The sequence below is a fragment of the Camelus bactrianus genome, chromosome 20, assembly GCF_048773025.1.
Source record: "Camelus bactrianus isolate YW-2024 breed Bactrian camel chromosome 20, ASM4877302v1, whole genome shotgun sequence".
Classification (NCBI taxonomy): Eukaryota; Metazoa; Chordata; class Mammalia; order Artiodactyla; family Camelidae; genus Camelus; species Camelus bactrianus.
Genome location: NC_133558.1, coordinates 11,894,161 through 11,919,069, shown reverse-complemented (window position 1 = coordinate 11,919,069; position 24,909 = coordinate 11,894,161). Strand labels below are relative to the sequence as shown.

At 42.9% G+C, this 24,909-nt stretch overlaps 1 protein-coding gene and 1 non-coding gene across 2 annotated transcripts in view; one reads left to right on the top strand and one right to left on the bottom strand.

Moving 5' to 3' along the window:
• KDM1B (lysine demethylase 1B) overlaps window positions 1-24,909 on the bottom strand; it is a 46,978-nt gene that overhangs the window by 5,861 nt on the left and 16,208 nt on the right. Inside the window, exons 7-19 of the mRNA XM_074348145.1 lie at window positions 23,079-23,117; window positions 19,496-19,700; window positions 17,705-17,889; window positions 14,932-15,108; window positions 14,484-14,558; window positions 12,024-12,161; window positions 10,950-11,121; window positions 7,874-8,001; window positions 6,959-7,090; window positions 6,287-6,361; window positions 3,270-3,386; window positions 2,420-2,545; window positions 1,356-1,478 (exon numbers count right to left, since the gene is read on the bottom strand). Coding sequence (XP_074204246.1) covers window positions 1,356-1,478; window positions 2,420-2,545; window positions 3,270-3,386; window positions 6,287-6,361; window positions 6,959-7,090; window positions 7,874-8,001; window positions 10,950-11,121; window positions 12,024-12,161; window positions 14,484-14,558; window positions 14,932-15,108; window positions 17,705-17,889; window positions 19,496-19,700; window positions 23,079-23,117 — 1,692 coding nt within the window. The remainder of the gene's footprint in view (window positions 1-1,355; window positions 1,479-2,419; window positions 2,546-3,269; window positions 3,387-6,286; window positions 6,362-6,958; window positions 7,091-7,873; window positions 8,002-10,949; window positions 11,122-12,023; window positions 12,162-14,483; window positions 14,559-14,931; window positions 15,109-17,704; window positions 17,890-19,495; window positions 19,701-23,078; window positions 23,118-24,909) is intronic.
• TRNAD-AUC (transfer RNA aspartic acid (anticodon AUC)) lies at window positions 22,820-22,892 on the top strand. The gene has a single exon. It is a non-coding gene; the product is annotated as a tRNA-Asp (tRNA).

Below are 24,909 nucleotides of genomic sequence, written 5' to 3'. Positions count from 1 at the left end.
CGATTCTCAGTGTCCTTCCTGCCGCCTCGCTACCCGACCCAGGCCCCGAATCTGTGCATCTCCCTCATCTCTGTGACCTTCCCCCAACACACACATACTCCTCCACATCTTATCCTCTGCCAGGCACACATGCCCCCGCCTAGCAGGGGCCGTTACCAATGGCTGAGTTCAAGGTGCGCCCCTTCCCACCTGCTGGAACGTGCTGGGGCCCACGGAAGGGCAATTTCAGGATCTCTAACTGGAATCGTCAACAGGCCTCTCTACGAAACAGCTGTATAGGTTATGTTTCACCCTATGTTTCAAATAATTTTGAAGGCCTGGCCTCTGACAAGTGCCACCGTGAAATACATTTCTATGCAAACTGTATGCCAAGTTCCAAGTAACAAATCTGAAAACAAATTTTTGGATAGAAGCCCCAGGCTAGGAACGACTGTGAGATCTGATCACGTCACGTAAAATACGCAATACCCCGGAGGGCCCCCTGCTCTCCAGTGTACATAACATTTGAGTCATTTCTCTTCTTTCTTCTTCTGCTCTTTTATCTGAAAAAGATACACATCATGTCGTTTCTAAATCTCCAGAGATTGTGAGATTATAGTCAACTAGCAGACAGAAAGTACCTTGAGCTTCTTGGAGAAAAGGGAGAAAAGAGACTAGCTATGAGGCTGGAGTACAAGAAAATTCTGGACATTGTCCCTTTAAATGGAAAGCTGTCATCAGAGCTTGCTCGGGTTTGGGTAAATACAGAATCCGGAAAATACTGAGCCTTTTTACCTTTTCTCAGGAAAGAAAAGGGGTGTGCATGATGTCAGAAAAAAAGGAGACAACAGTGTAAAAGGAGGGATGGGGTACTGTTATGTATACCCCCCAAATTCAGATGATGAACCCCTAACCCTCAGTACCTCAGACTGTGACTGTATCTGAGACAGGGCCTTTGACGAGGTACTTAAGTCCAAATGGGGTCATTAGGGTGGGCCTTAATCCAGCATGACAGGCGTCCTTCTAAGAAGAGATTAGCACACGGACAACACAGAGCCGCGACCATGTGAGGACGCAGGGAGAGGGCAGCCATCTGTGACACCTCGATCTTGGGCTTCCAGCCTCCAGGACTGCGACAAAATATGTTTCTGGTGTTTAAACCACCCAGCTGGTGGCATTTTTGTTACGGCAGCCCGGAAAAAACAAATCCAAGCACTTAAGTGGAAAGTTGGATACCGAAACAAAGCAAGGGTGTGGCCCCCTGCCCCTGTCTTGAGTCCCTTTGTCCTCCGTAATGACAGTTGGTTCTGGGTTGGAAGAGCACAAGACGTTAACAGCAAGCATGGCTTTCTCTTTTCTGAGAGGGTGTGTCTGACCTGCTCCTTGAAGAGCTCGCGCAGGGTCGCCATGCACTGCTGCAGCACCTGCTTGTCCTCCAGGCTCCTGACGGCCGCCACCGCCTCCCCCGCGACCACCGACATCAGCACGCTGTGCTGCTTCTGGGCGAGGGGCACAGGACACGGGGCGGGGAGAAGCATTTCACACTCCGGGCTTTGGGCACAGGAGTCTCCAGACGCACATTCCAAACAGACAAGGACCTCATGCTCGCACATCAAATGTCGTCACTTCCTACTGTCCCACAGCCTCCTTTCCATCACCCAGTCCCATTTCCCTCACACACACTCATCCATTATTCTTCTATGCGTTTTACTGTTCCCTGCTGGAAAAACTCCAGAAGTCGTGCAAATATCAAATTCCGGGTACTCTTGGCTCTTCCCTTCTAAGAACTTGTTTTAGAAGAAGGAGAATGAGATTGGGAAGGGAAGTCTGCAGATAAAGTAAAGGGAGAAAAGCTTCTTGCATGGTAAAGGCATGGTTGCCCTTGGCTCCCATGTGAAACCATTTAAGACAAAGTGTCTTGGAACAGAGACAGGTGGAAAGACAACGGCGGTTCTTTGGCAGGACATCGACACAACCATCACTTTCAAGCCCCAGGCATGTCCTCTCCTCGTCTTTCTTCCCCCACCAATCACATCTGTTGATTCTACGACCCACCCTCACTTGGGCCAATCATATCCCACCCCTCACCCAGCAGGCTCACTGGAGGACCCTCCAGGAGTACGTTTTAAGTACCACTCATTACTGTCCTGTCACCCACCAACTTTCCCTAAGAGGAATTCCTCCATCAGCCTGAAATAAGACATTTACACTGCAACGAATTCATTTCCCAGGGAGCAACATTAGTACTTCAAGCAAAGTATGGCAGATACTTTCCTATAGAAAAATGCCCCAGTCCAAGGGTCCCCCCAGAATACAAACATACAATATAAACATTGTCCACAATGTCCATTAGTTCCTGGGCTCCACCCATGAGTAATTACCAAACCAAATTCTAAACCACAGTAAAGGAATTCAAATCACACCTCACCAACAGTTTTACCTGGGGATCCATGTCATAGAACACAGCAAAAAGCCCTCGCTTGCTGGCACTGGGAGGAACGTGACCAAAAAAGTCAGCCCCTTGAACTTTACTGTCCCAAAATCTATAAGGAAATTGCAGGGCAATCTGGAAAGGGAGCAAGAGAAAGATGGTTAAGAGTTTCTTGAAAGTACAGCAGACTCTAAAACGCAACCTACAGCTCTTCAAATGCTTCAATTAAAAAAAAATGATGTTCAAAAAAAACCAAACATTTCTAAATATTCCCTTTCCATTCTCCTACCTCCTCTGTTCTCTCTGTGAGCATTTGGTTTTTCATGCCCTTCAACCCTGTACTCCCACGGATAATGGTGGGACCCACTGATAACCTCTAGGCTAATCTGAAGATGCAAAGCATTCCTGAGACTTGGTCCTGAAGCTTATGTCCATGAGATAAATTCTTACTACTCATAGGTCTGCCGGTATCTGCTGTAACACTGGCAGCTTCTGCTAAGGGAGCCTTTCCAGGCAGAGGAGGTAAAACACTCTCCTCATTGGGGCCAATTAGTGGAGGGCAGACATGGAAAGCAGGAAAAAAATAAAATAAGACTTGCTTATTTACATACTCAGTTCAAATTCTGAATAACAAGATTCTGTCTCCTAAAATCAAAACTCACAGACCTCAGCCAGTTCACCTTTTTGTTTTGGTAATATCCTTTTATATTCTTCATGAATAATTACCCAAATGAAAAGGACATCTTCGAATGTGATGTGGATTCAAACATTCCCCTCTACTTCCCAGTATCAGAAGTTTAGGAACTCCTGCCGTCTGATACTCATCTTTCCAGTTCTGAGGCTGCAGGAATTCAGTTACCTTTTCAATGATGCCTGCACCTAAGCTGTTGATCGCCTTCATCTTCTTGTCTGACAACGGTGGATTAAACTGAATGGCTCCTTTCTGCAGTAAGGCCAGTGGTACAGTGACTAATACCTGTAGGAAAGAATGAGCAGCTAACACACAAACAGCAACTCGACCTAACTCTCAGTGTGTTCATTTCCAGGAAAATCTCAACACCTAAAGGACCCTCCTTTCTACTGCCAGTCATGAGATGATCAGCATCCTATGTTGTTATACCTGTTAGAACAAGGGCTGCCATGTATAACTGTGCAGGTTGTTCACTGCACAAGGGTGACTGGCTGAGCGGAAGCAACACTCACATGGAGGAATCTGCATTAAGGTTTTGATGGTTAATAATAACTCTGGGTAAGAAGAGTTAGCAGATCTCGGTCCTGAAAAGCAGTGCTATAAGAGGAAAGAGCCCTAAATATGGAGACAGGAGAACTAGATTTTCATTCCTGACACTTTCTAATGTGTGGCCAAGGTAATACCTGCCCTACTAACCTTAAAGGGTTGGGGAAATGCTTAAAACTGAAACTCTTACAATATACATCCGTATGCTTCATAAATGGTAAAGCGCATCACAAACATTAGGGATTATTATAATCAGGTAAAGCCACATAACTTTTCTCTTTAAGGAAGAAGCAATTTATTGCAGGTTTTCAACTGGCTTACAGAATCATTTAGACCCTTCAAGAACAGCTCACAAAACCAGGCCATCAAAGAGAGCCGCTGTCTCTCCATACAATCAGGAAATTTCTGGCCCTGGAACTGGGTTACCACTGCTGCAGTCAGAAGCCATTACTATTGCTACCCGCTCCAGAAACATGCCACTTACAGGACAAGCTGCACCAGCAAAAGGGATGCCTCGTGCCCTGCCTCTTGACTCCCTTGTAGTAAATGAGTGGACTTTGGGTCCTGTGGAAGGACCCAACACCTGCCATTTTGCTTGGCAGCAGAGATAGCAGAAGTGAAGCAAAAGCCGTACTACACCTTCCAAATCTCATGCAAGTTCATCTGACTGGCTGGATCTAATTCATATTTAGACCCTCAGCTGCAAGGGAGTCTGGGAAGTATATGTATGTATGTGTATGTGTGTGTATGCGCATGCGCACGCACACATGCATATGTGTTTCCAGATGTTTCCATCATCTACAGTGCAGGATAACATGGTTGGATGAGAGTGATCTAAACACCAAGGACCATATCTACCATTGTCCTCATCAAAGAGTTAGTATATTTGGCTTGAACCCCAAATCCAGGAACACAGGCAGTTCAGAGCTGTCCTGTAATTTTCTGCCATGTGAAAATTTTATAAAGTACAAAACACGCTCTCTCTCCTCAGTGCAGTTATGGATAAAAACCATGCAACCAAAAAAAGGAACAATTACCCTCCTAGGTATATAAGAACGGCAGGGAAATAAGACCTAGATGTTTTCTTAATGACCAAAAAACAGCAAAAGATATAAACAAACCCTGGTAAGGAACTAACGCTAGGTCTCAGTGGTAGCAGCCTAGATTGAATTATAGTTTGTCAAGTGTTTATCTGTATATCCTGTTAGGTTGGAAATCTTCCACTTACAGGCTGGGTAAACTTCCAATTGAAACCGTGTGATGTGTACTGACTACTAAAAATAAAAACATTTGCTTTAATCATTTCAGAGCAGGCTTTGAATCACAGCCTGAAATCATGCTCTACTTTCTCTAAAGAGCCAGAACACAAGGAAAGAAGGGCAAATGAACCTAGACAGGGTCAAGCAGAGGGTGACCCAGCAGGGTGAGCACACTGAGCGTGTTGCCCTGGGTGCAAAGAGGCTGAGCCATCAGCTGACTTGCAATTTTATAAGGTGGTATTTAAAAAAGAAATTTTTTTTTTACCACTAGTTAGGTATTAGCCTGATTCTCGCCTGGGGACCCACAGATAAGGACACTGTTGTCCAGTGGTTCTCCACTCTGGTCACATGTTGGAATCACTTGGGAAGCTTTAAAAAATGAGATCAATGCAACCAGAACCTCTATGGGGGTGGGGCTTTGCAAACTTTCTTTTTAAGCACCTCCCAGATGATTCTAAGGCACAGCCAGGACTGAGGACCACTGCTAGTCCAGAGTCTATTCAACCAATAACTAACTATCCAGCTAGTTAGTGGCAAGAAAAATGCAGGGACCCATCCTCCTGGACTCATACACTCTACCCTGCCTTTCCCATCCGACATGCAATCCTTCATTTCTGTATGAATATTGAGGACTGTGAAATATTTTTAGTTAACTGAAAAGTATAAAACATAGCTAGCCTAGCAACTAGTGATGGTTCATCAATTACACTTTCGGGTAATCACTTCAGATACAGCTAAACTTAAATAAACCCATGAGGTTTACTAACCCCTCTTCACCCCAACACTTTGTTCTCCAACACTACAGAAATCTCAGTGTGATTTCATATATTATATCATAACACCTTTCACTGTCTGCCTACTAAAGCTGTTTACAAAAAATTCAAATGATATAAAAGTACTTCTGCTGGTTTCTAGATAAAAACACATGAGAGTTCTTGCTTTGGAAAAAGGTTCTATGTTACAAAAACAAAACCACCACCAACTTGGAAACCGCCGAATTAAACAAAGTAAAACAGGTTTTTTAAATACAGGACTTCTCAGAGCCTTTAAGATGCTCTTATTTAACCCTAAATGTAGACAGTAGTATATGATACTTTATTTGGCCAAAAAATTTCTTTTCTTGTTCAACTCTCAGAACTAATGTACCCAAGAAACCACTCTGGGAAACGCTACTCAGAATTCCATCTGCCATGAACCTATACAGTGATCGAAAAACTAGAAGAGATTCGCACATCCACATACAACCAAGTGCAGATACAGAGCTCTCCAGAGGTCAAACAAGGCTCCAGGCAGATGGCCAGAGGTAAACTGCTTGGTGGGAAAAACAGGTCTCCCTTACTCGCCGGCCCCTGGCAGACGGAGGGGAACCCCAGCGCTTACCTTCTGCGCGGTCCACCCCGACCCATCAGTAGTGGTAACCTGCACTTCATCTCCAGAATAATCGATACTCTGGACCTGCTCAAGAAAAGCCATTATGAAAAACATGATGAGGGATGGAACTATGTGATCCAGCAGCCTTTCCAGCTCTCTTGTTACATGAGTTTACTTTCCAAGGCTACAGGGAACTCAACAACAGTTACCGCTTCAGAGAACTAAATAAGTTATCGCTTACTTCAGGGAACTTTCGTGCAGCCACTAAAACGTATAAACACGATGTCAGAAAATGAAAAAAATCCTTACAACACTGTGTAAAGTGAAATAGATACTTATATATAACTGCCTCTATGATTATGACAATGTACAATACAATTGCACAGGAACGAAGATTTGAAAGGGAAATTTATGAGTACTTGTAAGTGCCCTGGGACAGGGAGGTGGTGAGCAACTTGAACACTTGATTATAAAAGTGCATCTCAGCCACTATTGTTTCCAAACAGCAGCGGCGGCCTAACTGGGAAGGATAACGCTACTGATCACAGTATCAAAAGTACTTGGAGTCACTGGCTGACTGTCAAGGCAGGGACCCGTCTCCTGTGTCATCCACACGTCCCGAACTTCACATCCCCCAAACGCCAGGCCCAGCCAGAGCCTCCGGCCGCTGTCCATACTCACTGGAGATCTGAGCCGAATGTCTAGTCCCTCCGCCAGTTTTTCTATGATGACAGAGTACCCAGGAGTTAGGAGGGTGTGGTCACCAGCAAACTGGGCAAAGAATTCATTGTGGTCCCAGGAACAAGCAGACACCTGGGAAATATCAGGAGAGGTTGGGAAACAGAGGTGGTGTAAAGCCTTGAGCCTGTGCCTGGCAGACCAAAAAGGAGCCCAGGGTGGGAAAAGCCACCCCAGGCCATAGGGCAGAGGGCAAAACCTGAAGGAGGTTGGGGCTGAACAGATAAACCCAGGTGGTACTACTGGCCGGGGAAGGAAATCTCTGGGTAACGCACAGGAAAGCTTATTTTTCAGAAGGTAGGTAAGACTTAGGCAGGGGACCCACTGCCTGATTAAAATGAGAGGTGTATTATATACATCAACAGCCCTGCAAAAGAATTCTAGGAGAGGAAAAGTGCATTTGATCAACCCCGCATATAAACACGCAGCCTAGGTGTCTTCAATGTGGAACTCCACAGAGGCTGAAATGCAGCATGATTTTGGGAAAATGTTATTTCAATCTTAAAGAATCATCGAATGGAAACACCAATTGTCACAAGCAGGATAATTAAGTCAGGGGTCATCGTGGAACCTCAATTCAAAGTACCAAGATCACAGCTGGTGATACGAATCAAGTGTAAATTCACTTTAGCAAGACGGACAGATCGTAATTGCAGAGGATACTCTATTCTGGTTTCAGAACTTCAGAACCACTATGGGGTTCACATAATCTAAAGTCATGGTTCTTGAACTGTTAAGCAGCAGAACCACTGATCTCTGTTGATCCAGACCAAGCCAAGCTCACTATTTTGATATCTAAAACACAGACACACGCAGAAACACATTTCGAAGCACGCGTTTCACAAAACCCAATCCCACCTGGTGGAGGCTGCTGCCACAGGCATATTCCAGGTTACTGAGATGGAACTGAAGGACCTGCTCTTCCAGCTCACTGAACTGGATACCAGATTCCTTAATAAAAGCTTTGTAGATCTCTTCTATCTTTTCTGTAATGGGAGTGGAGCAAAACAGGAAATAATAGCTTTAGTATCATTCTCGAAATTATTTATTTGTTTGTTTGTTTTTTGCGTTCCACCTCCTTCAACCCACAAAGCCCCAGACTTTAAAGACCTTTTTCCAGGGAAACTCAGGGGAGGGGGTCTTGATAAGGTGGGGTTCTCTCAGGAAGTAAGAGTTTATCTTAACTGGGAACAAAGCTATGCAAGTTCTGTATCTTCATGTTTTCTTTCTGCTTAGTTGAGAAACTTTTATTGTTGGAGATACAGGAAAAGTAGCCCCTGTACATGTAAAGACAGGGAGAGGCTTCCATTCCCCTTCTGGCCACTGCATTAAAGTCAAGTTCTTGTAACATCTCACCTCAATGAGGGGACCTATAATAGACTGACTATTGGCTCTCTCCTCTCCCAAACATTCCAATTATTCCATTATGGCCTTTTGCCATGCCAACCTTCTGTCTCAATACCTTTAATTGCTGCTTCTCCATTGCCTATGTAATAAATTCCAAAATCCATAGCCAGATAGTGTTAGCACATTTCAAGCCCTTCCAAAGACAGCAACCACGACCTGCCCACTTAAGGCTCTGCGGAGCTGCTGCTCAATCTTTTCCTGGTAGGAGTCACCCCTGCGAAGCCCGCTTCTACCTCCCCCCTCACTGGACTGCCCTCCCCCTGCTGCCCTGAGCCGTCCATCCTTCACAGATCAGCATCGTCTGGCCACTACCAGCCTCGGGAATCACTCCTTTGTTATCACACACCCAGCACTTATCTACCCCATTCAGCTGGAGTTTCACCTACATAGACGCAGCCCTGTGATACCATTCTAATGATTGTCTTAGATTCTTTTTTTGGAGGCGGGGAGGAGGCTCATGCCTGACAAATCATAAAAATCTTAGCCTGACAGGTTACTTCTTAATAACCTTCCCAGGGTGACCACCATCCAACACGCACCCTGCAGACTCAAAGCATGTGCTTGAATAGAAACAGAACTGAGTATCAGTTTTTTGTTTTTTTTTTTTGACAGCTCAAGGCTCTCATTAAAATGTTCCATTCTATGCTAGACTGTAGTATGGGCACATCCATGGCACCTCCGGACCTGTGCCAGGCTTCTGCCCCGACACCACTGGGTTTTCGTGCACTTTCAGCACGTTCCTGCAGCTATCCCATTCCTGCCCCATGCTGTGGAGTCTGTTTTCCTTTAGGCTTGGTAGACGCTTGGGAAGAACCAAGATTGCTAAGACAGTATATAAAATTAAAGCATAAACAGAATGAGAAAAGCCTTAATGTGATTTCTTTAATAATAGCATTTATTATATTAATATTAATTTATTATATTCATATTAAATAATATTTAAAAGCTTTGGCACACTTGCTTTGTGAAATTCACACTAGTTTCTTAGTGTTTATATTTTGGTCTTTTCAGCTAAATGCTAATAAGATGAGCTGTCAGACAGCTGACATACTGCAAGGCAGGCTCTAGCTGTAAATTCATATAGCGATATGTGCACTATTATTAAAGCCTTTCAAAAAAATATATTAATAAGATGAAACAACTACTTACACAGTAAGTGTTGCTGATTCTCCCTTAATAACTTGTTTTAAGTAAGGCCAAGACAAAGCAGTATTATAATTTTCATAATATAAAAAATATATTATTTTTATTTGGTGACCCTAAAAGAAGTGTAAGGAAAACCCCACCCAGGGACTCCCACACGTGTGCAAAAACGCTAACCAAATTCTGAGAGCACCCTGCACATTGGTCTAGTCACTGTCCTCAGCTCCAGAAAATTCGACAACTCGCCATTTGGTCTGGACATGACCACATTTGGTTAAATGATCCCTGTCGACCCCAGTAAGTTTCTAAAAATGTTCTGTTATGGTTTGTCAATTAACACGTACTAAGGGCCATTAGAATGCGGGTTGGTCTCAGAGGTGGAGGGTTGAGGTCGAAGAGGGGTGGGGGAGGGAGGAGGGGAGGGGTGGTGGATAAAAAGAAGAGACAGACAGTCCCTGCTGCTGAGAAGTTTGCCCCAGAGATGGTGTATATTCGAGGATGAAGAATTGAGAACCTTGCACAGAAACATACAGTTGAAGCAAATTAATATCCTGCCAACCGGGAGGTGGGTGGGTATAGCTCAGTGGTAGTGCACGTGCTTAGCGTGCAAGAGGTCCTGGGTTCAATCCCCAGTACCTCCATAAAAAATAATGTGATAAAATAAAATAAACGTAATTACCTCCTCTCCCCAACCCTGCTACCAAAATCCTGCCAACTGAGCTCAGATGGTCATACTTTAAGAAACCCTGACATGCTTCCAAGAGCTACAAGTGAATACATTCAGGTTATAAAAATCACAGGTTAAGTAAATATCAATTTAAGAAGCAACATAATATGTAAGATCTAAGCTGGCACTCTCATGGAAATGAGCTATTACAGTCGTATTTTCTAAAGGACTGTGGTTAATATTGTCTATTTAGTACCAAAGCCTAAAAATTTTGAATTAAAATTCCTAAATTATAGTATACATTCTTGTATTCTTAAACAGGATATACTTTAAAAAAATAAATTTTAACCAACTGTTCAGAAAAAAAAGAGAGAGAAATGCTGGCATACAGAAACTCTTATTTAGAAAAGTCACTGCATGGTGGCTAGTTATTCACCTAGAGCTTACCACATGTTTCCTTAAAAGTAAGTTCCCTCTGGGACTTTTTAAAGCACTGACTGTTGTGTAAAGTAAGATGTGTGTGAGCACGCACACGCATCTCAAGGTCCCGTGAGGAAGGTCCGCTCCCCTTCAGGGACCGGTCAGTCCAAGAGGATTGCTCCCAAGGACTGTTCTGAATTGCATCCATCCCACCTCGTGGTTGAATGCCGCTACCGCTAACCAAGCTTAGGTTAGAATGAGACTCAGACGGAAAAATCAGAACCATTCTCCCCATACCTCCTAAAGGGACATCTTGGAGCTGAGTCTTATCCTTCCTCCACTCAGAGACCACATCCAAGAGAGCATTAAAATGAAAATCCATGCGCTTGTCAATAGTGGGGTCAGTTATTCTTCCACCTTCCTGAATTAAGTCACATCTTTCTCCAAATTTATGCATGCTGATGCCAAGCTTCAAAATAATAAGAATAAGAAGGTGAAAAATGTTTCCCTGGAAAAAACAGGCACAGGTTCTACGCGGAAATTAGACAGAGCTCTCATGGAGAAAAGGGTCGAGTACCTCTCAAAAATAAATGTTGACGGTGATGGGGGAGGGGAAGGCAGCAAAGTCGGGCAGTGAAAAAACAGCCTGGAATCTAAGACTGGGAGGGGACAGCGACAGCTTCTACGCCTCGCACGCTACAGCTTTCCAGCCAATACTTAGGATGTTTCAGAGGCCACCGCTGGGCACTGCCTCTCCCTGCTCTGACATTCTATCTCCTCTACTGAATCTCACGGAAAAGAGCACACAAACACACAAATACTCAAGGAAGTTGAAATTCAACTGACTGTCAATACATAGTTCAGAATAAACCTTGGGCCTACCCCAGGTCTTCAGAGAAACTATGTAGGGTTGCCCGAGGCAAGACAGGAAGCCCAATTAAATTTGATTCTCAGATAAATAATAAATACTTTTTTTTAGTATATGTCCCAAATACTGCAGGCAAAATATCCCGTGCAATATTTGGGACATTACTTACACTAAAAAATTAATGTTTATTTGAAAGTCAAATTTAACTGAGCAGTCTTGTATTTTTGTTTGCTTAATCTGGCAACCCTAAAACGATGAGCTCACTGAGTACCCTGCAAATAATGCACAAATATAACTGAAGACCTTAAGAGGGGGGAAATCTTTTCAGTCTCCAGTTACACCTTCCAAGAAAGGAAGGACTACACTTGTTTTATTTCCTTTTCAGAGGGAACAAGAAATCATTTGGGATTGTTCTATATTATCTAAGCATATTAATACTACACACTAGCAAACTGAGACAATTTTTTTGTTCTTTACAACACGAATCTTAATTTGAAACCTACTTGTTCACACATTAGTGCCACTGGGTTGTTAATACAGCCGTTGACAATCTGGGCACCTCGTCCCACTGTGACGCCTTTGAAAGACTTATCATCCCACACTCGGCCTCCAATTCTGTCTTTGGCCTCCAGGACAGTCACCTAGAAAGACAGACAATCAGGGAAGCTAAACAGAATGGAAGAGTCACATCAAATGCAGAATTATAAATGCAGAATGACACACTTACGTGAGTTTTGTATCTGGTTAACGTATTATGACATTACTAGAGAAACATCCTTAAATTTTAAGAAGGTAATGTGAACAGGAGTCAAAGCAGATGTTAAAAATCAACAGGCCTCGCTCCAGCAAGAAGTGAAGCGAGCGGTCTGCTGGAGAAGCCCTGCCAACTAGTTCCTCTCACACCCCATAATGATAAGAATGGGTGAGCCGGCAAAAGAAATGCATTTTGAAAGCTTTCACTAAACAGTATTCCAGAGGGGAGGGTATAGCTCAGTGGCATAGTGTGCATTCAGCATGCACAAAGTTTTGGGTTCAATCCCCAGTACCTCCATTAAAAAAACAGTTTAAAAAAATAAACAGTATTCCATAAATTAAGAAACACTATTAAAAACTAACTTAAAGAGGTCATTCTGTCCTATGAAATGTCTATGCATGTAGCAAAATTCCTTTAGCATTGCAAATGGGCCCTTAACTCCCCTAAGATATGACTATTACATATTTTAAAAAAAAAAATCATATGTCATTCTAAGTAAGACTTCATGGACTTGGCCAAAGCAGGATGGTCCCACACTCAGACTGTTTTATCTCCTCCAAATTTCTGACGCTGGCCATCTCATGGAGACTCAAAATGCTACACTTCTTTGGTTGTAGGAACTGAAAATGTGCAAAACCATCATTTCATTTGTAGATTTTTCACTTGAGAAACACTCCTTCAAACTGCTCAAGGAGGTTCCCCCTACTAACCGTCTCTTTGGTTCCTCAGAGGAATCGACTGCCTAACCACGAGGGGGAGGGGGGTCTCCCTCATCACCTGGCCAGAGAGCGGAGGCAATAATAGAGGTCCCTGAGTATTCTTCCTCCGCAGACCTAAGTTCCTCACTGTCTCCAACAGGAAAGGCTACAACTCATGACGCCACCCTCCCCACTTTACTTCTCTGACAGCACATGAACACAGAACCTCGTTTCTTTTTAGTATAAGAGGAAGTCTGAACATTAAAGACAGCACCCCCCCAACCCCGCCCAAAACTCTGAGTTGGAGTAACTTTCCCTGTAACATAATCTGTGGGTTTCTCAAGTGAAAAATGAACAAGAAACCTTAGCCCCACTATCTAACGCTGATACAAATAAACGATCAACGAAAACACTGCATAGCTCAGTGCCACTTAGGAAATATTTTGAAATGCAAACATGCCTCCTATAAACTCAACTCAAGATTCTTCCATTCTGTCAGCAACATAATAGAATCCAAGACTCAGGTCTTCCATTCCACCAAAAGGAAAACCTCCCCAAGGCACAGCCACCGAAAACGTTCTCATCTCTGAAATTCCTCCAGGAGAGAAGACATTGTGGGAAAAAAAGCTGCCGTTTCTTTCAGCCAGATAGAGCACAGTGAAACATTAATTCAGTTTTACCAAACAGATTTTCACGTTTGGTTAAGCGAAAACCAAAGTCCTTGCAAAACAAATTTTTAAAAAAGGAGAAATGAGTCAGATGTAGGAAGTCTCAGAAATCTAGGAGATTTTAATGAATCTAATAGAAACTAGATACTGAATTGCAAATTGTGTGTGTGTGTGTGTGTGTGTGTGTGTGTGTGTGTGTGTGTGATTTTGGTTAATTTTGAACAAGTGGAATAAGGTAACATACTAGATTAAAAAAAGACTACCCTTTTCCTTGGGGAAGGAGGCTACCTCAAATATATACAGTATTTTCAAAGTCATGTAATTCTGTCTCAACCCTGGATTAACGAATTCAACCTTGCTTCCAAAAGCAAAGATTTTTGTTTTCCAGAGTAGGTTTCAAAGTGTGCCTTTGATCTGCCTAAGAGAATTTAACTGGATATTTCAGAAATTTTCATATAAGAAATGATGAATTTCTAAGCTGCTAATTGTCTCAAACTATTACAGAAACATGGGCTTTTTCTCCGCTGTTGTGTCAATAACCACATGTCAAGAATTTCCTCTTTAATATCATCTTAGGTTCTCTTCCATTGTGTCCATCAGAGTCTAAAATCCTCCCCAAAAGCTGGTTTTGGGAAGAGAAAAAGAGTTTCTATTTCCTCTACCTTTCTTTCATTAAACTGATTTCAAATTCTGTACCTTTTCTAGAACCGACTGTGAAGACATAAAGATATAATGTATGAGCCTTCTTCACTGAAATCAGGAACTAGTTTCTAAGCCTTAGAAAATCTGGACCAAAGAAGCAGTCAGCCATCTGTTTTGGCCTCCATGTCCCCCACATCATACCTTAATTCCAAAGTTATGCAGTTGCCTAGCAGCTGCTAATCCTGCTGGACCAGCCCCAACAATGATGACTGATTTCTTTAAAAAAAAAAAGAAAAAGAAAAAAGAAAAGGAACAAAAATCCAATTAGAGCAATGAAACAACATACTGCTTTAGTTGCTTAGAAGGTACTAAGTGCCAAGTAACGCTAGTTCATCTGTATTTCTCTGACGTCTGTAGGGAGTTATTTTCCTCAAGAACACGTTAGCATTTGTCCTTCCCTTCCTCCTCTCTGCCATCTAGGGGAACAACGCTTGATATTCTCTTTCCTGGAGAAAAACATATTCTACAAAAGTCCTGCTTTCTAACTTTTGGGGTGCTAACGTGCATTTTACTTGTATTATTAACATTAATGTGCCAGCCATCTGTCATGACCGATGGTGGCATTATTGCTGGGGTTACCGTCACCTACATTGTGGTAATCTTTAGGAAGAAGAGGCTGGTCGGTGCCGACACTGAGAACTCCTGTGTTGATGAGACCTTTCCTTGTCATAAAATAGAGTATCCTCTCCACCTCCTGAACGCATCGAATACGCACCAGACCCCGGACGATGATGTGCGGGATACACTTCTGAGGAGTAAGAGCTTCCTGTGTTTGGAAATAAAACCAAACTGTTAACAAACCAAAACAACGCCTGGTTCCTCAAAAAGCTAAACATAGAATTACCATATAACCCAGCAATTCCATGCCCATGTATTTACTGGAAAGAACTGAAAACACAGGTTCAAAAAAAATTCACAGCAGCACTGTTCAAATTGCCAAAAGGTAGAAATCATCCAAGTGTCCATTGGTGGATGAATGGATAAACAAAAGGGAGTCTATCAATCCGTGGACTATTATCTGGCCATAAAAAGAAACGAAGTACTGACACAGGCTACGACTGGGTTGAACCTTAAAAACACTATGCTAAGTGACGAAGGCAGTTACAGAAGGTCACACACTGTATGATTCCATTTACATGAAATACCCAGAATAAGCAAATCTTACGGAGACAGAAAGGACTAGCGGCTGCCAGAAACTGGGTGGGGGAAGGGAGGTATGGAGAGTCACTGCTTAATGGGTGTGGGGTTTCCTCTTGGGGTAATGAAAAAGTTCTGGAACGAGATAGAACCGATGGTTATACAGCACTGTATATGTCCTTAATTCCACCAAACTGTGGAATTATGGGGAAAATGGTAAATTTTATGTTGTGTGTATTTTACCCCAAGTCAAAAAAAAAAAAACAAAAAAAAACCTTTCCAGGTAATTGTAATCTACCATTTATCACTAAGATATAGTAAGACCAAGGGGAGGTCTGCCTGGTGAAGGAAAAAAAGAAAGAGACAAATAAAGCATAAGGCAATTTGTATTTTATCACATAAGTTTCCCTTCACAGAGAATGACTGATATGGGGAGGGTGGGGGCAGACCACACCACAGATATATTCCTGACTCAATCAACTACAGGACAAAAGCCAGGACACACATCCAGGCTGCTGCCCTGGCAGCAGAAAACACTGGGTTCTCATCCCTGATAAGACATGGCAGGGATGGACTTCGGAACTTGTTTAAAACAAACAAACAAAAAAAGACACCACCTTTCTCTGTTTACAACAGCAGCTTTGGCCAGGCCTTGGTCCATTTCAGATTCAAGAGTAATCTGGCCTTGGTCCAGTGTCATGAAGTTAGAAAAGGCTCAGGCCAGGGGCCAGGGGAGCGGTGGCGCCCAATTCTGGCCTCTCCTCTACTTGTTCCCAACCCAGCTCCAACAGAACCTGATCAAACACGGGAAGATGACTATATACTCAAAATACTACAGAAATAACATGCACGACACTGACCTGGGTTGCTGCAGAAGATTAAGAAATGTGTGTGTACTCATGACGTTAAAAAAAAAATCATTTCAAAGTCTTCGACTCCGCTAAAGCAACCATATATTAATTTTCCCACTAGAGTGTTAGATACAATATGTCCTATCTTCTTATTACAAATTAAAGTAGACCCACACTCCTCAGTTCAGGATATTTTCTGTAAGAGTCTTCCCCTGTATAAGTCAAATTTCAAGGTCAACGAAAAAGAAATGTGAAGAAAAATGAATCCCAGGCTGTTTCTGAAGGATCTATCTTCACAACTTATTCACAGGAAATTCTGACCACAACTTTGTTCAGTTCAGCAAATGTTTACTGAGTACCTACCTTGAGCCTGCTGGGGAGGAAATGAGTAACTCTACCTTGCCCAACCCACTCACCTGGGCGTAATTCACATAAACTGCATTTGCAGTCGTAACTTAATCAGGTCATCTCAGACTGGAGTCTAACTCAGGGAAATACCAGGGTGGAACTGGAATATCGTTCCTTAATCAAGATTACTTTGGCAGTCTTGCAAAACGTTCTGCATTCAGCAGTCACTCAAATAATTGTAGAAGAAATTAATAAATCAGAAAAACACAAGAGTCAGGAAAGTCTTTGTTTAAAAAAAAAAAGCTTGTATTCCCACCCTGCCCACCCCCCAATTTATCTTCATCCCTTTCAAGGTGGTCACTGTGGGAGCCCCCTACCATTTATTCAGTCCCAGCAGAGAGCAAATCACTGGCCTCAGATGTTTGAGGATAACAAGGTAAGAATTCCTGCCTTCAAGGGGTTTCTAATCCAGTCTTTAATGTTTTAGTCTTTTTTTTTTTCCTGGCATTGCCCTTGGAAATCCTTGAACCAAACTCTGCACCTTATACTCGGTCACTAGAGAGTCAAGAATTCTGATGACATATGGTCTAAACTGGTTCTCAACTCACATTGAAAAAGAATATGAAAATGAGTACATGTATGTTCATGTATGACTGAAGAATTGTGCTGTACACCAGAAACTGACACAACACTATAAACTGAGTATAATTCAATAAAAAATAAATAAAGTGGTTCTCAAGAAGGGGGACTGTCCCATCTGGTAATATCTGGAGTCACTTTTTGGTTGTTACAATTGGGGTGGGAGGCGGGGTGTGCTACTAGCATCTAGTGAGCAGAGGCCAAGGACGCTGCTTAAACATCCTACAAAGCACAGGACAGTCCCCCCCACAGAGAACATCCACCCAGTGCCAGCAATGCTGAGGTGGAGACACCCAGATCTAAAGGTTCCATCCCCAGATAAAGCATCTTGTCTCTTTACCGGAAGTCGGTGTGCCCGTGCTGTAAGCCAACAGGCCCCACACTCACCTTGCAGTTGGTATACCAGAGGGCAAGGATCAGGTTCCTCAGAGCCAGGTACATGGTGGGGTCTCGGGAATACTCTGGGAACTCATAGAGCTCGTCCAGCTCCATCACGTCGGGCCTCACGCACAAGGCCTTGCCGCACTCGTTGGGCTGGTAGAACGGCTGGAAGTAGCGGTTCATGCCTGGAACTGAGAGAAGACGCAAGCGGGCAAATCCCACAAGCTGTAACTTCCAAATCTGGGTAAACTGAAGAGCAAAAACAAGCCAAAAAGGAGAGCCGAGACTCCCCAGTCTGGCCTATGTAATAATTTCCACTTCTTCTGTCTAGTTAGACAAAATAGGCATGAATTTAACAAATTTTTTCTCCATTCTTTCTTCACAAATTTAATTTCTGTGGCATGGAATTTTTTTAAGTTTTAATTGTAGGGGAAAAAATAAAATCCATACCATAAAATTTTCTTTCTTAATTATGTTTAAGTGTTACTGCTCAGTAGTGTTCAGTATATTCACACCGTTTTGCAACAGATCTACAGAACGTCTTCATCCTGCAAGGCTAAAATTCCATACCCAGCTGAATGCCAACGCCTCAAAGAAATATATCTTAAAAGTAACTTTCATAGGAATTTTTCCGATCAAAAACTTAATAGGTTCACAGAAGTAACAATCACTAACCCCTAACAATCCTTAAGTGGCATTAACATTTAGGAGTGTAGTCTATCCTTAGCTCTGTTTCTATGAACAGAAGATATTAACATAACAGCTATTTATTTTTACAAAGCCAGAAAAATGCAATAAAAAGGCTGTATTCCTAACTGCTTTTCAAGAACACTGTCCCATGTCATTAAATATGACTTCAATGGACATATATCATCTTATTATTTACTTATTATTTAACCTCTCCCCTATTACTGGGCATTTAAAATTCATTCAATTATTTTACTATTGTAAACAATATAAACACATAAATCCTTGGATTGACTTTTGATAATCTTTGATCATTTATTTAGGATAAATTCCTAGGGTCAAAGAACATTTATTTTAAGGTTTTTCATTCACACTGCCAAATTGTCCTTCATAACTGTACACCCACTAACAGTATTTGAGTGCCTGTTTCATTCTACCTTCGTTAACAGTGGGATTTATCACTTCAGCTTTGACTCAACCACAACTACATTTTTAGAGGGCCCAGTATTATTAGTTAAAAATCTTACGATAGGGCCACAATGTCAAAATCTATTTGCACCATCAAAAAAATCAAGTTTATCAGTGTGCAGAAGATCTAGAATTCTTGCCTGGACACCAAGAATTCTGATGTAGAATGTTTAAATGTCACTTTAAAGTAAATGGTCATCAGTCTGCCTGCTCTGAAGTTCAGTTTTTTCAAGAGCAGATCACTTTGCTGAGATAATCAATGGCATAATTAGAAGTAGAGAGACTCAGAGAGAAAAAAGAAGGGCAGCTCAGTCAAAACTTTCTTCTGGTCTGTCAGCGTGAGTGGGCGTTATCAAATCATGCAGCCATCCAACTTTCAAATAAATGCTCATTCAGCTCCGTCAATGCGATCCCTGGACAAGTGTTACAGGCTCTTCCAGGGACTGAGGGAAAAATTAACTGCACGTATACAAATGATATGAGTGATCACAGGCTAACCAAATCCATGAAATAATGAGGCGCTTCGTATCATGCTGCACACATTTGGGGAAGAAAAAAAAACATCTTTTGCATCCTGTTCACCTACACATTTCCAGGGCAATAGAGGGAGGGGAAGCAGGGGGTGCCAGGGCCAGCTCTCACCCAGCACAGAGGGGACGGCCTTGGCGTGCTCCAGCTTCCCGGGGCTGGCGTCGCTGGCCACGCGGTGCGTGCTGGTGCAGGAGGGGCTCATGCCAACGCAGTCGGGGTAGTAGGCAGAGAGCAGGGGTGCTGCTACGCTGTCTTTCATCAGAGGAGGTAGGATGAGCATGGAGTGCCACCAGTGGTTGGAAACTTCCGACACTCTCTGAAACGGGGCAGAGCGAGACAAAGAGGGACAAAGGCAGACAAGACATGTGCACGCAGAGTCAGCCGAGGATAGATGGCTCCTGTCACGTCATTCATCCTTAACCCTTCTGCTCTGCCTCTGCCCACTCTGCAGTCCTAGACCAGAGTTCTGCACAGGCAGATTTAGAAACAAAAACAGCTCATGAGACCTGCAGAGAATGTTTCACAGGCCGAGTTCTTTCAGATCTGCAGTAACAGACCCCTCCCTCAAGAATCCCACCAACACCAGGTAAGTCTCAAAGCTGCACTCACTGACTATACAGTGTTTACGTCTAACATGAGAAATTTCTTTCTGTATAGTAATCACATATCTTCTACTCTCTACTTTTTACTTAGGATCCAAAGATAACTGAAATTGCAAAATTCAGCAGAACATAGTAATTCTCCGTGGTAGGAGTCACACATTACTGTTTTTCACAAGAGGCTACTAAAACTCTCTCAGAGGAAAAAGTACACTACGACCATCAAATCAACTACACCTCAATAAAAAAATAAAAGAAAATAAAAATAAGATGCTCCATGGAGAACTGAACCAAAAAAGCTATTTTCAGTCTGAAAATATGTGATCTCATTCTAGAGTTGATCTAACATATGGAGTCATTGGATCAAAGCAGTCCCATGATGAGTAACTACTGTGAAAAATAAAATTTACCTAGCTTCTAAAGCAACTCTGCCACCAATCCTGTATTATACAGCCTTTTTTAAAACGTGATCTCACTCCAGGAATTTGAAGTATCTGACAGAGGAGAACCTTGAGCTTAGGGACCCTCTGATGTTAGTTCTCCAGGCTCCAAGCAAATGCCACTTGCCATCAAGTAGGGGTTTACAAACTCAAGATGCATTTTGTTGCCCTTCCGAGAGAGAGAGCCCAAATCTGGGGCAAGCATTTTTCAGCTCACTACAAGCCCCAACATACCCTATGAATTACTCCCAACTGCTTCCCATATTCATTTTACCTGCCCAGCCCCTGAAGGCTTTTCAGTTTGCAACCTTTGTTCTCAAGGTTTGTTTTCGGTTTGGCTGCCTGTGACCAGCCTGTGCTGGACCAAAAAGAAGGGAAGCTTCAGTTCCTTCTCCGACACACTGGGGGTGTCTCTAGGGACCCCTTCCCAGCTCAGCCCCGAAAAACGGAGTAAAACTGAGTGTTCAGGTCCTGACACTCGAAACGGACCACACAGAGGCAGGATGTAGGTGCCTTAAAAACACGAACCCAAGGGTTTCCCACTCTCTTCCACTCTCTGGGTCTTGCAGCTGTGCTAGAAAACTGAGTGAGGACCCAAGAGAGGCCCCTGCCATCCAGCTACCTCCCCCCAGGCTTTCTTACCCCTAGAAGCCCACCTGAGGGCGCACTAGCCAACCTCTGCCTTAGAGCATGAGAAATGCAAACAGTGACTGATAATCTAGCGCTTGGTCTTGCTGTTTGAGTGTGTGATCTCAGCATACCCACCATCCCAGGACATCTGGCCATCACTTTGTTCCTATGCCATCAGAAGTCCCACTGTCACCTTTAGAACACATACCACTGAAGAAACTGGGCTTGACACGGTCAACCTATTAGCATATTTAATGAAATGCCCACTACACTAGGTTAAAATGCATTCCCTCCAAACTCACATCCACCCTGAACTTCAGAATGTGACCTTATTTGGAAACAAGGTCTTTGCAGATGTAATTAGTCATACTAGAGGAGAGGGAGCCCTACATTCACCCAGACTGTGTCCTTATAAGAAGAGAAGAGACACAGAGAAGGGGAGACACAGGAAGAGGGTCAGGTGATGATGGAGCAGAGACAGGAGTGATGGGGAGTGGTGCGTCTACGAGCCAAGGAACATTGGGGACTGCTGGCAATGCCAGAAGCTGGGAGAGGCCAGGAAGACTCCTCCCCCAGACCCTGCAGGGGGAGCACAGCCCTGAAGACATCTTGATTTCAGACTTACGGCCTCTCGAACTATGGGACAATAAATTTCCGTTGCTTTAAGCCACCCAGTTTGTGGCAATTTGTTAGGGCACCCCTAAGAAACTAACATGGGCACTTAAAATGTAGAAACTGCTTGAAAAGTGACCCTAGAATTCACACACATAGAAGAAGGTAAGGTGATACAGCCCTCAACCTGCTCCTGACTCTTTCTTAACCGAACACAAAAATAACTGGCAGGTGAACATCCAGGACTCATTCAAACTTTTTGAAGTTCTCATACCCCGAGAATTCAGCCTTTGTCCTCAAGTTCAGATTCCTTGAGTGGAAAATGGTCTGAATATTAGGGGAAAGATTCATAAGGCATTTGTAATGGTATTTAAAGTTATGTTTTCCTTCCTATGATCTAATCCTGTCTATCCTAAATCCAGAAAGTATTTGGGCCACTGCTTTACTATGGAAATGTCCGAGGGTACAAGCAATTAGTTTTTTTTTTTTTTTAACAGTGTGTGTGTGTGTGTGTGTGTGTGTATGTGTGTATCAAGACCCCTTTATGTAACAGAACGGATTTAAAGTAGTCTTGCTAAGGTGTCAATTCTCTTTGCCTAGACATCAACCACGGTCCCTGAGTTTCAGACATCCAGAAAAACTACAGACCATCCTGAATCACTGTAATGCAGAATAACTCAGAATTTTAAAAAATCATTTTCTGAAACGGCCACTGAATCTGGGTATATGGACCATGGAATCTGCCCGCTCCGGTAGCAAAGATTCCTTAAATGAAATGTGACGAGGTTCTGCCAGCTGCCTCCCCTTCTGTTTCTGGGCAGGGACGGGGCAAAGCAGTTATGCTGAGATCAGAATACACAAGAACACTCTCACGGCTGAATCGGGGCCAAGACCATCAAATTACGGGCCTCTTGTTCTTTTCCTGGAAGGATTCAAGCAGACAGAAGGTCATAAAGTCAACCATGAAAAACAAGGATAAGAAGCCTGATCCTTGTAGGAAGGCAAGGTGTCAAGTTCTTTCTTTTTATTTCCTTTTAACATAAAGCAATAAAATTTCAGGGTTTTTTTTTAAGTTGGGAGAGGATCACCCATAATAGTTCTATTGCTAGCATTTTCATCCTATAGTCATCATGTTAGATTAAAAAGCCTTTGCAGGAGGGTGTAGCTCAGCAGTAGAGCACCTGGCTATCATGCAGGAGGTCCTGGGTTCAATCCCCAGTACCTCCAACAAAAAAAATAAATAAACAAACCTAATTATCTCCCCCCCTGCAAAAAAGAAACAAACAAACAAAGGCTTTGATTAGCAACCAAATAAAGAGAGAGACACTCATAAAACTGTTATTCTCATTTTCTTATAGTACTTATCAGTGAAGGCAGGACACACTCTAGTCTAGAACACGCGGAAATACTCACTAGGTCCTCTGGAAGAGAACAATGATCTGAGGTCTCGGGCTGCCAAAACAAACAAAAAAAGCATTAATTCGGTTAAATTATGAAATATAGTCTTCAGTGTCAATTTACCTTCAATAAGGTACCCCTTTTCACCAATTAGACTGGTCAAGAAAAAAGTGTGGTAAAGCACTGCATGAGTGAGGGTGCGGGGCAGACAGCTCCTCATGTAAGATGTCCTGAGTGGAAATCTAAAAGAACATAACGGCTTTGGAGAACAATGTGACCAACTACAAAACTTTCAAATGTATGATAATTCGGCATTATCTTGTATAACTTAAGAGGTATATACTACAGTCGGCCCTCCGCATCTGTGAGTTCCACATCCACAAAATTAGCCAGCTTTGGATTAAAAATATTTGAAAAAGAAAAATTCCAGAAAGTTCCAAAAAGCAAAACCTGAATTTGCCATGCGCCAGCCATGCACCAGCCACTATTTATTTACATTGCATTTACATTGTATTAGGTATTATAAGTCATCTAGAGATGATTAAACTATACAGGAGAATGCCTGTAGGTTATATGCAAATACTACGCCATTTATATAAGGAGCTTGAGCATTTTCGGATTTTGGTATCTGAGGGTTCCTGGAACTAATCCCTATAGATACCTAAGGGATGACTAGATACGCCCAACAATTTTGGAGAGGGTGGTTAGGTTTATTTATTTTTATTTATTTTTTAACAGCGGTACTGGGGATTGAACCCAGAACCTTGTGCATGCTAAGCACACACTCTACCACGGAGCTGTACCCTCCCCACATACACCAGGCAATTCTAACCTTGCTATACAGACATATCTCAGAGACATTGTGGGTTCAGTTCCAGACCAACCACCGCAACAAAGCAAATATCGCAATGAAGTGGGTCAAATGAATTTTCTGATTTCCCAGCACATACAAAAATTGTTTACTCTACACTGCTATCTATTAACGGTACAGCAATATTATGTCTAAAAAAATACAAGCCTTAATTAAAAAATGCTTTATTGCTAAAAAATGCTAACTATCATCTGACAACACCAGTTCACCACAAACCTTCAAACTGTAAAAAAACGCAGTATCTGCGAAGTACAAACATACAAGGTTTGCCTGTATTTTCGAGAGAGACCCTCGTCCGTGTGCACCAAGAGAAGTATTAGAAAATATTCAAAGGTGCATTGTTTGTAAGAGGGAAGAGCTAAACACAACCCAGAAGCCCATCAAGAGCAGAATGGGGAAATAAAATGTATTATATTCAAACAGTGGCACCCGACACGACGATGAGAATTAACTACAACCACGCGCTACAACACAGACGCATCTCACAAACGTACCAGGGCGTGAAAGCAGCCAGATCCAAAAGCACTCACGCTGTAGGATCCCACTGACATAAAGTGCAAACGCAAGCAAAACACCCACAGCGGTGTAAGTCAGAGAGTAGGTAGGGGGGAAAGGGGTGGATGTCTTGAGCGAAACGGGGTACAAGGGGGCTTCTGAGGGTCTAGTAAGGGTTTGACTTCTTTATTGGGAGCTGGCTACATGTGGACTCTGAAAATTCATTGAACTATGTACTCGGACTTGAGTATTTTCCGTTTGTGTGTTATAGTCCAATGGAAAAGTTACCTAAATCAACTGAAGACTGGCATACCATATGGCCTGGCAAATCTGGTCCTTGGAATATACTGCAGAGAAACTCTGGCACATGTGCACGAGGAGAGACGTGCAAGAAGGCTCACAGGAGCACTGGGTATAACAGCCCCAAACTAGAAAACCCTCTAGAACAGACGCCCTGCAGTGGAGTCACACAGTACAGCG